Source organism: Rhagoletis pomonella, unplaced genomic scaffold (assembly GCF_013731165.1).
Source record: "Rhagoletis pomonella isolate Grant_MI unplaced genomic scaffold, Rhpom_1.0 Rhpom_scaffold_00014, whole genome shotgun sequence".
In the NCBI taxonomy this organism is placed as follows: Eukaryota; Metazoa; Arthropoda; class Insecta; order Diptera; family Tephritidae; genus Rhagoletis; species Rhagoletis pomonella.
Window position 1 is genome coordinate 10,580,968 of NW_023458568.1, and position 11,220 is coordinate 10,592,187.

Here is an 11,220-nt window from a genome sequence, read left to right on the forward strand (position 1 = left end):
TAACTACATTTAGCAGCATTTGGGGAGTTTTGCGAGCTTCCGGCACAACAAATAGCATGTTGGAAGAAGTGGCTTGTATGGCAGGAGCCCAAATGGTGCTTTTGATTGCGGAGGCCTTGAAGGCAGAGTCGCGTAAAGAAGTCAACAAATTTTTGAGGGAAAGGGGAGAAAAGGGGCGCTTCGCAAAGGATGTAAGTATATAATACAAATTGTTTGATACACTCTCAGTGGCGTTATGAATGGGAAGAAATACTTGGTTACCACCTTTCACCCACAAACTCCTAGATGTACTTATATATCGTTACCTTAATATAGAAAGGCCCTATCTCACATTTCTGTTTCTTCAAACATAGTTTGAAAATTTAGCGAAAAGCAAAGTTCTACAGTTGCGAATTTCGTCGAAGTGCTGATTTTTATTAAATATAATATTTTATCTAACGCTGTAACATTTGTTTTCAATTTCTATCAGATATATTGTGAGCTATTTGCCAGATTTTGTATAAGTCTGGATTCGAAGTGAAAATGAGTTAGGGCCTTTCTATATTAAGGTAACGATATGTATAATATGTATGCACATGTAGTACAGTATAAATCGGTCGCTATGCATTTAAGTTAAATTGATTTTATACATATTTGGTTACAGATATGTACATACACCTAGCAGAAAAAGGCTGCGAACACCATTTATTTTTTATTTATTAACAATATTTTGCAAGCTAAAATTTATTTGGTAATTTTTTATCTGGAGGAAAATGCGTAGAAGCGTAAAAAAAATATAGGTGTATATATATAAATGATCAGCATGTCTGTCTGTCCGGCCGCACTTGGTCACTTACAGCTGCGGTCAATAAGATAGTAACAAAATTCAAAGTTATATTTTTTGCAACTTATGTTTATTTGTATGTTTTTAGTAATCCTACTAATATTATAAATGTGAAAGTTTGCATGTTTGGATGTTTGGGAAACCATCACGCGGAAACGACTGAGCGGATTTGCATGGAATTTTGTACACAGATAGCTTATGACCTACTTTGGAAAATAGGCTAATTTTTGTTTAAGAGTTGCCACCTGCTAAATAAGTTTAATTAACTTTATTGCATATTCATATCTTCCTATTGCATATCTCTTCAAATATTTGGGGTAAAGTACTCAAGTTTGGCATGGAAATATATATGTATGTGAAACTAATCTCATACTCATGGAGAAAAATAAGAGTTATTAGACAAGGTGGTGTGGCAACTCCATGCAAACTGAAGAAAAAGGGGCGTGGCACTTCCCGTAAAAATTGGCTTTTTCTTGACGTTTGACATTTTCATGGTTTTTTTTTAAGTTTGATTTATTTGTGTGAACTTATGCCAGCTTTAAAACTTTGTTTTATGCGGTATAAATAAACATAAGTTTCAAAAAATATAACTTTGAATTTTGTTGCTATCTTATTGACCGCAGCTGGATTTAAGCGTAACCTAGCGCTTCTCGACTGGTTTATGTTATGATTGGTCAAGCGGTCTAGGATGCAATTATATGTAATTTAATTGTATACATTAATTTTCCCGAAATCTAATCAATCATTTGCAGTTTGATGACCTAGTGGCCAATGAAAAACAGTTCAAGGAGAATTTTCATATGGATGTATGTAGTTTCAACGAGTTGTATGAGCTGGTTCATCCTCAACTGCAACCTAAAAAGCGAACAAGGCCAAACGATGAAATTTCACCAAAGCAAAAGCTGGCTGTCGTGTTGGAGTAAGTCCATGCCCTTAATTTAACTTAACAATTGCTATGTTAATTTATTATATCTTATTTTATTTAATAAGGTTCTTTGCTTGTGGAACACTTCAACGGCATGTTGCGTCTGTTTACCGTATAAGCAAACAACACTTTGGAATCATTTTAACCGAAGTTTGCGACGCCATTATTTCTGCTTTAGGCAACGAAATTCCACCGCTAACACCTGCAGAAATACAACGTATTGGATACACATTTAATAAGTGGAATTTTCCCAATTGTGGAGGTGCTCTCGATGGCAAGCATGTTGCCATTAAGTGTCCACGAAATTCTGGAAGCCTTTTTTATAATTATAAGGTATACATTTAGAGCAATGGAAAGCATTTTCAGCTTCTATTTAAACTTAGAGTTTTTCTATAACCTTGTTTATACTGACATACACTTGTGGTCAGCTGATTAAGTCAAGTAACATTTTGACTAGTTTCGGCTATTTTTTGGCCTAGCATGATCAGCAAAAAAAAATTTTCAAAATCAACGCGATTTTCTAGCGTCTTGAAATTTGCACTTTAACCTACTAAAATTTAATGAGCTACAAAACTGCATACCCTATATTTTTTTAAAAATGCTGAATAAAATGTTTAAAATTTTCGGGTGCAAATGTTAAAGTTAGTTGAGTTTTCATAATTTTTGTACGACGTTTGAAATGTGGATTTGTTTGCTTTTGAATACGCTATAAAGATACAGGTATAAATGCTTGGAAGAAATGTGTGTCGGGTCAAATCGATTTTTTGTTAATGCAGTTCTTGTGTAGGTATAAACAAGGTGTATTTTTATAATTATTAGGGATTCTTCAGCTTGGTACTAATGGCTGCAGCAGATGGTGACTACAAGTTTACCTACTTGGACATCGGGGCATACGGAAGCGAAGGAGATGCCGGCATATTTCAAAAATGTACCCTCGGAAAAGCGGGGCTTAGTGGAACACTCGCTTTTCCCGAAGCTGTTGAACGCCCTTACGTTTTTATTGCAGATGATGCTTTTCCATTGCACGTGCGGATTATGAAACCATATGTACCATCGCGAAACAGGAGGCTGGAAGAAGAGCATCAGATTTTTAATTATAGACTTAGCAGAGCGCGGCGATGCATCGAAAATGCATTTGGAATATTGTGCTCGAAGTTCTACTGCCTCTCCAGAAAAATGTTTTGCTCCCCGAAAAAAGCACAAAAAATAGTAGTTGCGTGCTGCTATTTGCACAATTTCCTCATAAGGACTCGTAGAGCTCAATATTGTCCTTCGAATTGCGCCGATGGCTACAGCGAATTCGGAGAAGTGATAGGAGGCGAATTTCGCCACCACATCCCTGCCAACTCCCTTTTTTCGTCGGAAATGCGCAGCGTTCAAGCTGGAAGGCTTCCACAATCTGCATCTCAAGTTCGAGAAAATCTGTCTGCGTTTTTTAATTCTGAAGAGGGATCGATAGCCTGGCAGCGCAGAGCAGCTTGTTTAGATTAAATAAGAATGGTATGGCCACTCCTGTTTATTTATTTATTTTTAGGAATTTTCCTTTTCCTTCCTTTTTCCTAATTTTAGATCACAAGACCGAAAGAATTTCGTTTTCACTGGATTGCAATATTCAACATTATTTTTCGTTTTACATCCATATGTACATATAGTATATTGAAACAGTACATGTATTACTTTGAATTATAAATTTAAAGCAAAATATTAAATCAAAATGAAAATAAGTTTAAGTTCATTAATGTTTTATTTTATTTAGATGTGTTATGTTTAATATACAACACACACAACAGGATGAAAAAATTTAACAAAATAAAATAACTTTAATTCAATTCAATTATATGAAATAAAGTAAAATAAAATAATTAATTAACTTAAAACTAAATTACATTAAACTTAATTAAATGAACTGAATAAAATTAATAAAACAAAATAAAATGTAGAAAACAAATCAATGTAAAACAAAACAAAATAACTTAAATTCAATTCAATTAGATGAAATAATGTAAAATAAAATAATTTGAATTAAGCGAAAACATAAAAACAAATAAAAATAAAATAAAACAAAATAAAATATAATTAATAAAATAAAACAAAAAGGAATACAATAAAAATAGAACAAAATAAAATTACATTTCACTGCATCTTGTTTGGTGCTTTTCAACCTCCTCGTAGGCCATTTGCGTAAATTTCGCCCCTAACATATTCGCCGTGCTTTGCGGTAACTGTTCCAGAAGTGACTACAAGTGCTTTAAAAGGGGTTCAAATTTGGATTTCTGAGTAATCTCCGCTTTTCGCAACTCCACAATACTATCCATTTTCTCCGCCGAAGATTGAAGAGCCGCATTAGAGGCATTGGAGCGCTTTGCCGATGTGCTAGGTGTCGACGTCTGGAAATAGAACAGGAAAAAAGTTCATTAAATAGTTTATGTTAAGAATTGGCGATTCTTATACTAAATCGTACATAATTATAGCCGGGGGGATCCAAACTTTCGTCGAAGCTGGTGCCTGCTCCTAAACCATCCATGCTGGAAAACGTTCTATAATATTCAAATTAACACACATATATACTGACACAATATAAAGAAGATTTACTTACACTCTTTGCGAAGACGTTTCGCTTAAAAACGCCATGTCTTCTGAGTATTCGAACTCAGTCACTTCACTCGCAAAGTTGAGATCCTCCAAATCGCACGCACTTCCCGATTTTTTTGCCTTGTTTGCATAGTACCGCTTGCTGTCTCTAAGGCTCTTCCACGCTGCTTTGCAAGGTTCCTCTGAAATGTTGGCAATGAGGAAATAAATGCACTACACTATAGTTACTCAGATATTACCAGGTTTACCGACAATTTGCGCGATTTTGTACCAAGCGCTGGAAAGTGCGTTTCGGTTACTGTGATCTTTTCGCTGCTTGTCCCAAATACATGGGAATCCTTTAACAGCCGCCAGTAATTTCTTCCTCTCTTCGTCATTTAATTGGATTTTTGCCCTTTTTGTGGTAGCTGTTGTGTTCTCCACTATTATTCAAATAAAAACGAAACAGTTTAATAGAGTTTTAAACTTATTATTTTAAATAAGCTTACTTTTTCCAATGTTTTGTTAATTTCAAACTTTTCAACTGCTTGTCAATTTCAACAAATGTCACTTTTCGCTCAATTTTAAATGACATGAGCATTTTAAATAGCGGTGAAAAAATGTTGCTGGCATCATGTTGCTAGCATGTTGCGCGGTGTTTTCACGGCGTGAACTGAGTACTACTTTGCCATGAGACGCATGTGAAATTTCACGCATATTTCACAGCAATGCAATTTGTATGGATTTTGACAGCCATTTCACGTGAAACGCGAACTTAGTACTATGCTTAAGCTTTGAAATAAAGATAAATATGAAGATGAAGAAATAAATGAGAACGATGAAGTCAAAAAAAAAGGGCAAAAGTGAAGATAAAGACGAAAATGGAGACAATGACAGATACATAAGAATTAGGGTAACTAAAAGGGTAAGAACATTTCTTGAATTTACGAAGTAAACTTCTTTAGCGGCAGTTGATTGGTTGGGAGTAAATTGTCAAATTCAAGGTGAATAATGCACATGGAAATGGTTTTCAGCGGTTTAGCGGTTTGAGAATAAAAACAAAAACAAAGATGCCTAGAGGTACAGGCAAAAACGAAGATCAAAGCAAATTTAAACACTTTAAGGTAAAGGTGAAGAGGAATATGCAAAAATGAAGATAAATATGAAGAAAAGGATGAGGATGAAGATCGATATTGTTATCGATATAAAACCCGATATTTTTGTCGATATAATAATCGAGATTGCTATCGATAAAATAATCGGTGTTATTCAACTCGGAACCCGCTGGTGGTAGCAGAGGAAGAGGGAGGCCCCCACTGCGATGGAAAGATCAGGTGGAGAAGGACTTGGCTTCACTTGGCGTTTCCAATTGGCGTCAGTTGGCACAGAGGAGAAACGACTGGCGTGCTTTGCTGAACTCGGCCAAAATCGCTTAGGCGGTTACAGCGCCAAAAAAGAAGAAGAAGAAACCTTTTAGTGAGGGCAACAATGAGGCAGATCGGAATATGCGCTCTCTGGGAAGACAATACCTGTAATTATTGTACAATGGCTTTTCAACTAAAATTGAAATTATGAGGCCAAATAAAAATAAAACAAAACACAAATAGATGAAAATATTCAATTATTTGAGACTGAAAGTGAGAATGTATTTGTGAGATTGAAAATTTGAAAATATTTTTGTTATGTTAGAAAACTTCAAAAATGTTCAAGCTGCCTCTCAGCGGTTTTACCTTCAAATTTTTATATCGTGGTTTTTATAAGCAACTAGCTTTTACCCGCGGGTTTCAACCCACGCCAGAAGGAATTAAGGGGGTCATGTGACTTGTAGTTCCATAGTTATGGCTGATAAAAAATTCCAAGCCTATGTTAAGTGCTACGCCCCCTTTTATAAACTCAGTTATATATACCTCACCATAAGCACCTAGATATGTCCGCATACCAAATGTCATGTTTATGTGACTTATGGTTCCGAAAATATTTCACGCCTTTGGGATTTGCCGCCCCCTTTCACAAACCTTGTTTATGCCGACACATAAAGCGCTTTGATCCACTTCGCTGTGATTCAAAATGGATGCATAAACTAAATTTCAATACGCTCTGAATTTCAAAAGTGTATTGACTCTAATTTGATTTCAAATCGCTTTTTTATTTCTCGTATCGGTTAGAAAACAGGTATAAACACGTCACTAATTTGACGAGAAGTGAAAATAGGCTAGTTATATAGCCCGTTTTAAATTTAAATTATTATTAAAATAAATTTGAATTATTTTTCGCTTCCAATTCGGTTAATCGCGCAAATCAATTATTAAAGAAATATCGAAATAAAGCAACAGATTTTGTATACTTTTGAATACGGTTTCACCGAGTGAGCTGTAAAGACATAGGTATAAATGCTCGAATGAAATATGTATTGGGTCAAATTGGCCTTTTGTTAATGCGGTTCTTGCGTAGGTATAAACAAGGCACCAGTCTTATTTATATACCTTACTATAAGCACCCACGATAAATGTGTCTGCATACCACATTTCAAGTTCATGTGCCTTATGGTTTCGAAGTTATGGCTGACTAAAAATTCCACGCCTATGTTATCTGCCACGGCTGCTTTCACAAACTCATTTATATATACCTAAAGATAAGCATCTACCATAGATATGTTTGCATACCAAATTTCAAGTTCATGTGACTTACGGTTCCGAAGTTAGAGCTCATTAAATAATTCACGCTTATGGGAGGTGCCACGCCCCCTTTTCCAATACCGCCAATTATTCCCCTGAGTATGGAATTAATTTTATTTATCTCGACAGCAAGTTCCAATCCTCTACCACAAATATTTCAAGATAAACAACATAAAAATTTTAGTTAGTATAGGAGGGGCCACGCCCTCTTTTCCAGGACAGCCCATTTTTCTCTATTCCTATAACCTTCTCGGGGTAAAGGCAAATAAGTGCGCAAAGTTTCGTGCGATTCTGTGCCGCGGGTCAGAAGTTATAAGGTTATAAACAAACAGACATTCACATTTATATGTAGACTAGCAGAGCACCCGACGTTGTTCGGGGTAAACAAATCAAAATATAAAACAGTAATACAAATATTCAGTTCAGCATAATTTAAAGGAGACAAACTATTTTCTTTGTTTACATTAAGGCATCCTTACTTTTAGCTTTATCGTACTTTAACTAATATATATTGATCATCACTTGTCCTACAAATCTTGATCCATTATTAATATTGGTGGATTAAGGTAACGATCAAATTTCTAAACTAAAATTATTCTACTACGGTACATTCCGTTTAGCTGCCTATTCGATTAGCTGTTTTAGTATAGTTGCACTTTTCTGGTAGAAAGCTTAATTCGGAAGGAGTTTTATTCATTATGAATGAACCTTTTCCGTTTAACAGCATCGCGGGATTAAAAAACGATTTAATCTTTCCATTTCAAAACAATCTAAAGACGGCAAGGTTAAAAAAACACACACAGCTTTAAACATCCGAGTTATCTAATAGATGAATACATATATGTATATCCCCCTTTTACAAACCCATTTATATATACTTTCCTCTGAACACCTCCCATAGATACCTATATCAGAATACCAAATTTCAAGTTCATGTGACTTATGGTTCCCAATTTATGGCTGATTAAAAATTACACGCCTACGGGCGTCATTCATATACACCTTACTATAAGCACCTACAATAGATATGTCTGCATACCGAATTTAAATTTCATGTGACTTATGGTTTTGAAATTATACATAGCTGATAAAAATTTCCACGCCTATGGGATGCGCCACGCCGCCTTTTACAAACTCATTTATATAGACCATATTATAAGCACCTACCAAATATGTACATATATAACTGCATACCAAATTTCAAGATGACGCGACATATGGTTCCGAAGTTATAGCTGATAGAAATTTCAACGAATATGGGATATGACACGCCCCCTTTCACAAACTCGTTTATATATACCCTCCTATAAACACCTACCATTTCAAGTACGTGGGACTTATGGTTCCGAAGTTGTAGCTGATAAAGGATTCCACGACTATAGCATGCGCCACGCCCCCTTTTACAAACTCATTTATATACAGGGTGTCCCAGAAGTAACGTGCCAAACTTTAGGGGAAGGTAGGTGGGGGGTGAGCTCACTGATAAACAAAAAATTTTCAGGTAAAAGTGTCACCGTTTTTGAAATATTTACATTTTTTCGAATTTAAAAAAAAATCGTGCCTTTTCATGTGTTTTCTTTAACTGCAACTACAAACCGGGCAATACTTAGTAAATTTTTTATGTAAAATACTTCTAGATAGTTGCCCCTCCATACTCAAATGCAATGTAGTTAAAATATATTAAGGAACCATCACAAAATTAGGACTATTTCTGGATTTTTAACTTTTTGATATTTTCTTCCCCAACTTTGACTATCTCGGGTGAAAAAAAATGTACTGAGCTATAACTTTACATTACATAAAAAAATTGCTCATTTAATAAAGATTTCAGAAAGGTGCCACACTTACCGTTTTGAATAGAAAAAAAAGTTATAGCCGCTTTTGTGGGTAAAGGACTGAGACACGCTAGAATGTATTTAATAGATTTAAATTGAATTTGCTCTTGTTACTGTCAAATGACATGCTAAATAGTACAAAGGTACATTATTACCTGCTCCTGACATTATTTTGTGTTACTTACCGGAATTAGTGAAAGTGGATTTTGTGAAATTGGACCCTTCGAACATTGTGTTATTAATACTATGACAGAACACGCAGTATACGTCGCATGAATATGCGGATATTCACCTAATTTACGGTGAAGCTTGCTGTAATGCCAGAGCTGCTCAAAGACTCTATGCAGAGCGATACCCCAATCGTCGACATCCGGGTCGTGAAGTATTCGCCCGGACCCATAGAGAAATATATGAAGGTAAGTTTGTTTATCAGTGACTCACCCCCCACCTACCGTCCCCTAAAGTTTGGCACGTTACTTCTGGGACACCCTGTATACCGTCATATAAGCACCTACTATTGATATGTCTTCATACCAAATTTCAAGTTAGTGCGACATATGGCTCCGAAGTTATGGCTGATAAAAAATTCCATGCCTATGGGAAGTGCCACGCCCCTTTTACAAACTCGTTTATATATACCCTCCTATAAGCAACTACCATTGGTATGTCTGCATACCAAATTTCAAGTTCGTGTGACTTATGGTTCCGAAGTTATAGCTGATAAAAATTCCTCGCCTATGGGATGTGCCACGCCCTTTTTACAAAATCGTTTATATATAACCTCGTATAAGCATCTACCATTGATATGTGTGCATACCAAATTTCAAGTTTGTGGGACTTATGGTTCCGAAGTTATAGCTGATAAAAAATTCCACGCCTACGGGATGTGCCACGCCCCTTTTGCAAACTCGTTTATATATACCCTCCTATAAGGCCGTTGATATGTCTGCATACCAAAATTCAAGTTCGTTATGGCTCCGAAGTTACGGCTGATAAAAAATTCCACGTCTATGGGATGTGCCACGCCCCTTTTACAAACTCGATTATATATACCCGCCTAAGCATCTACCATTGACATGTCATCATAGCAAGTTTCAAGTTCATGTGACTTATGGTCTGGAAGTTATGGCTGATTAAAAATTTCACGCCTATGGGAGGTGCCACGCCCCCTTGTCGGGTTCCAATTTTTTCCCCCTATTATAGGCCCAGGTGTAATGGCAATACTCTGTAAAAAGTTTGTTCGATTCTGTCTGTCCGTTTAGACTGCAACCTGGCACATACATACATACATACATACATACATACTTCCACAAATATATAGTAGATATCCTTCTCTTTGCGTAAAATATTTTTTGGGGATGTCTCGGCCACAGGGCCACCTATCGTGTAAGTTTCAAGTCCAAATATTTCTTTTCAATTGGCTAAATTGTTTTCTAAATATGAGCCAAATTAGCAAGTAAATGTAATTTTTAGGAATATTCTGGCCCCAGCGCCGCCTATCGAGCAAATGTTTTGTAGAAATATTTCTTTTCAAGGTACTGATAATGTTCCAAATATGAACCAAATCGGTCCAGCCGTTTAGTAGTTTAGTGACATTCAATGTACAGAAGACTGTATGAAATTGTGAAATCGTGACGTCTCAGCATTCTTCATTTTTCGGCAACAACAACAAAAAGTTTCAAGTTTTTTTTAATCGAAAAACCTTCCACACAGAAGGTCCAAAATAGTACTTTTTACAGAATTGAAATCGGTTCAGCCGTTTGGTCAGGCATCGCGGTCATACGAAAAACAATTCATTTTTATATACTATATAGATTAAATTTTTAAGCAATCTTTTTCAAAACTCATTTTCTCTTAAAGTATTTGACGAAAGTTAATTTATTTTTTTGTAAGCGTGGACATTGGAGCTTTACTTACTTTTACTTTTGTTAGCCTGATAAACAGTCATTTACTTTGAAAAAAGGTAAAATAATTATTATCTTTTTATATTTTTTCTTAGTTTGTACTTGAATTTAGGTTTAGGTATGCTTAGCGTTCACAGAGGTTTTGTAAAAAAAACTAAAATGAAATCATCACAAAAACAATTTATCGATTTGCAGAAGACACTCGAAGACCACGGTTGCCATTTCCAATTTATTTTTCGGACCAAAAAATTTACCAAATGGTAAAAAATGGACCAACATCGGGAAATTTAGTGGAGTTTATTCATCTTTGTCAAGAAAATATGCCAATTCAGTTTTTGTAACGATTTTGTTTTTTACATTATATATATTATTAACATTATATTATTTAAAGTTTTAAGTTATATTTTTTTTCGGTTTTTGTTGCGATCAGTTTGTAGAATATATTTTTGGTACACTTGTAGGCTGGTGTGATCTATTATTTAATGGT

The 11,220-nt window shown here is 35.3% G+C and overlaps 1 protein-coding gene across 1 annotated transcript; it reads right to left on the bottom strand.

The window, feature by feature from the left end:
- Nucleotides 1-3,890: 3,890 nt before the first annotated feature.
- Nucleotides 3,891-5,105, bottom strand: LOC118749084. The gene is made up of 5 exons (XM_036483864.1): nt 4,829-5,105; nt 4,580-4,762; nt 4,345-4,522; nt 4,210-4,285; nt 3,891-4,135 (listed from the first exon to the last, which is right to left on the bottom strand). Coding segments are annotated over exons 1-5 (588 nt in total). The 5' UTR covers nt 4,830-5,105; the 3' UTR covers nt 3,891-3,985.
- Nucleotides 5,106-11,220: the final 6,115 nt, after the last annotated feature.

What these genes read in the sequence shown, in the direction of transcription:
- LOC118749084 (XM_036483864.1), bottom strand. An exon ending in GAAACGTCTTCGCAAAGAGT is followed by an intron (nt 4,286 to 4,344) that starts GTAAGTAAATCT and finishes TGAATATTATAG; the next exon opens with AACGTTTTCCAGCATGGATG. An exon ending in ATCCCCCCGGCTATAATTAT is followed by an intron (nt 4,136 to 4,209) that starts GTACGATTTAGT and finishes TTCTATTTCCAG; the next exon opens with ACGTCGACACCTAGCACATC.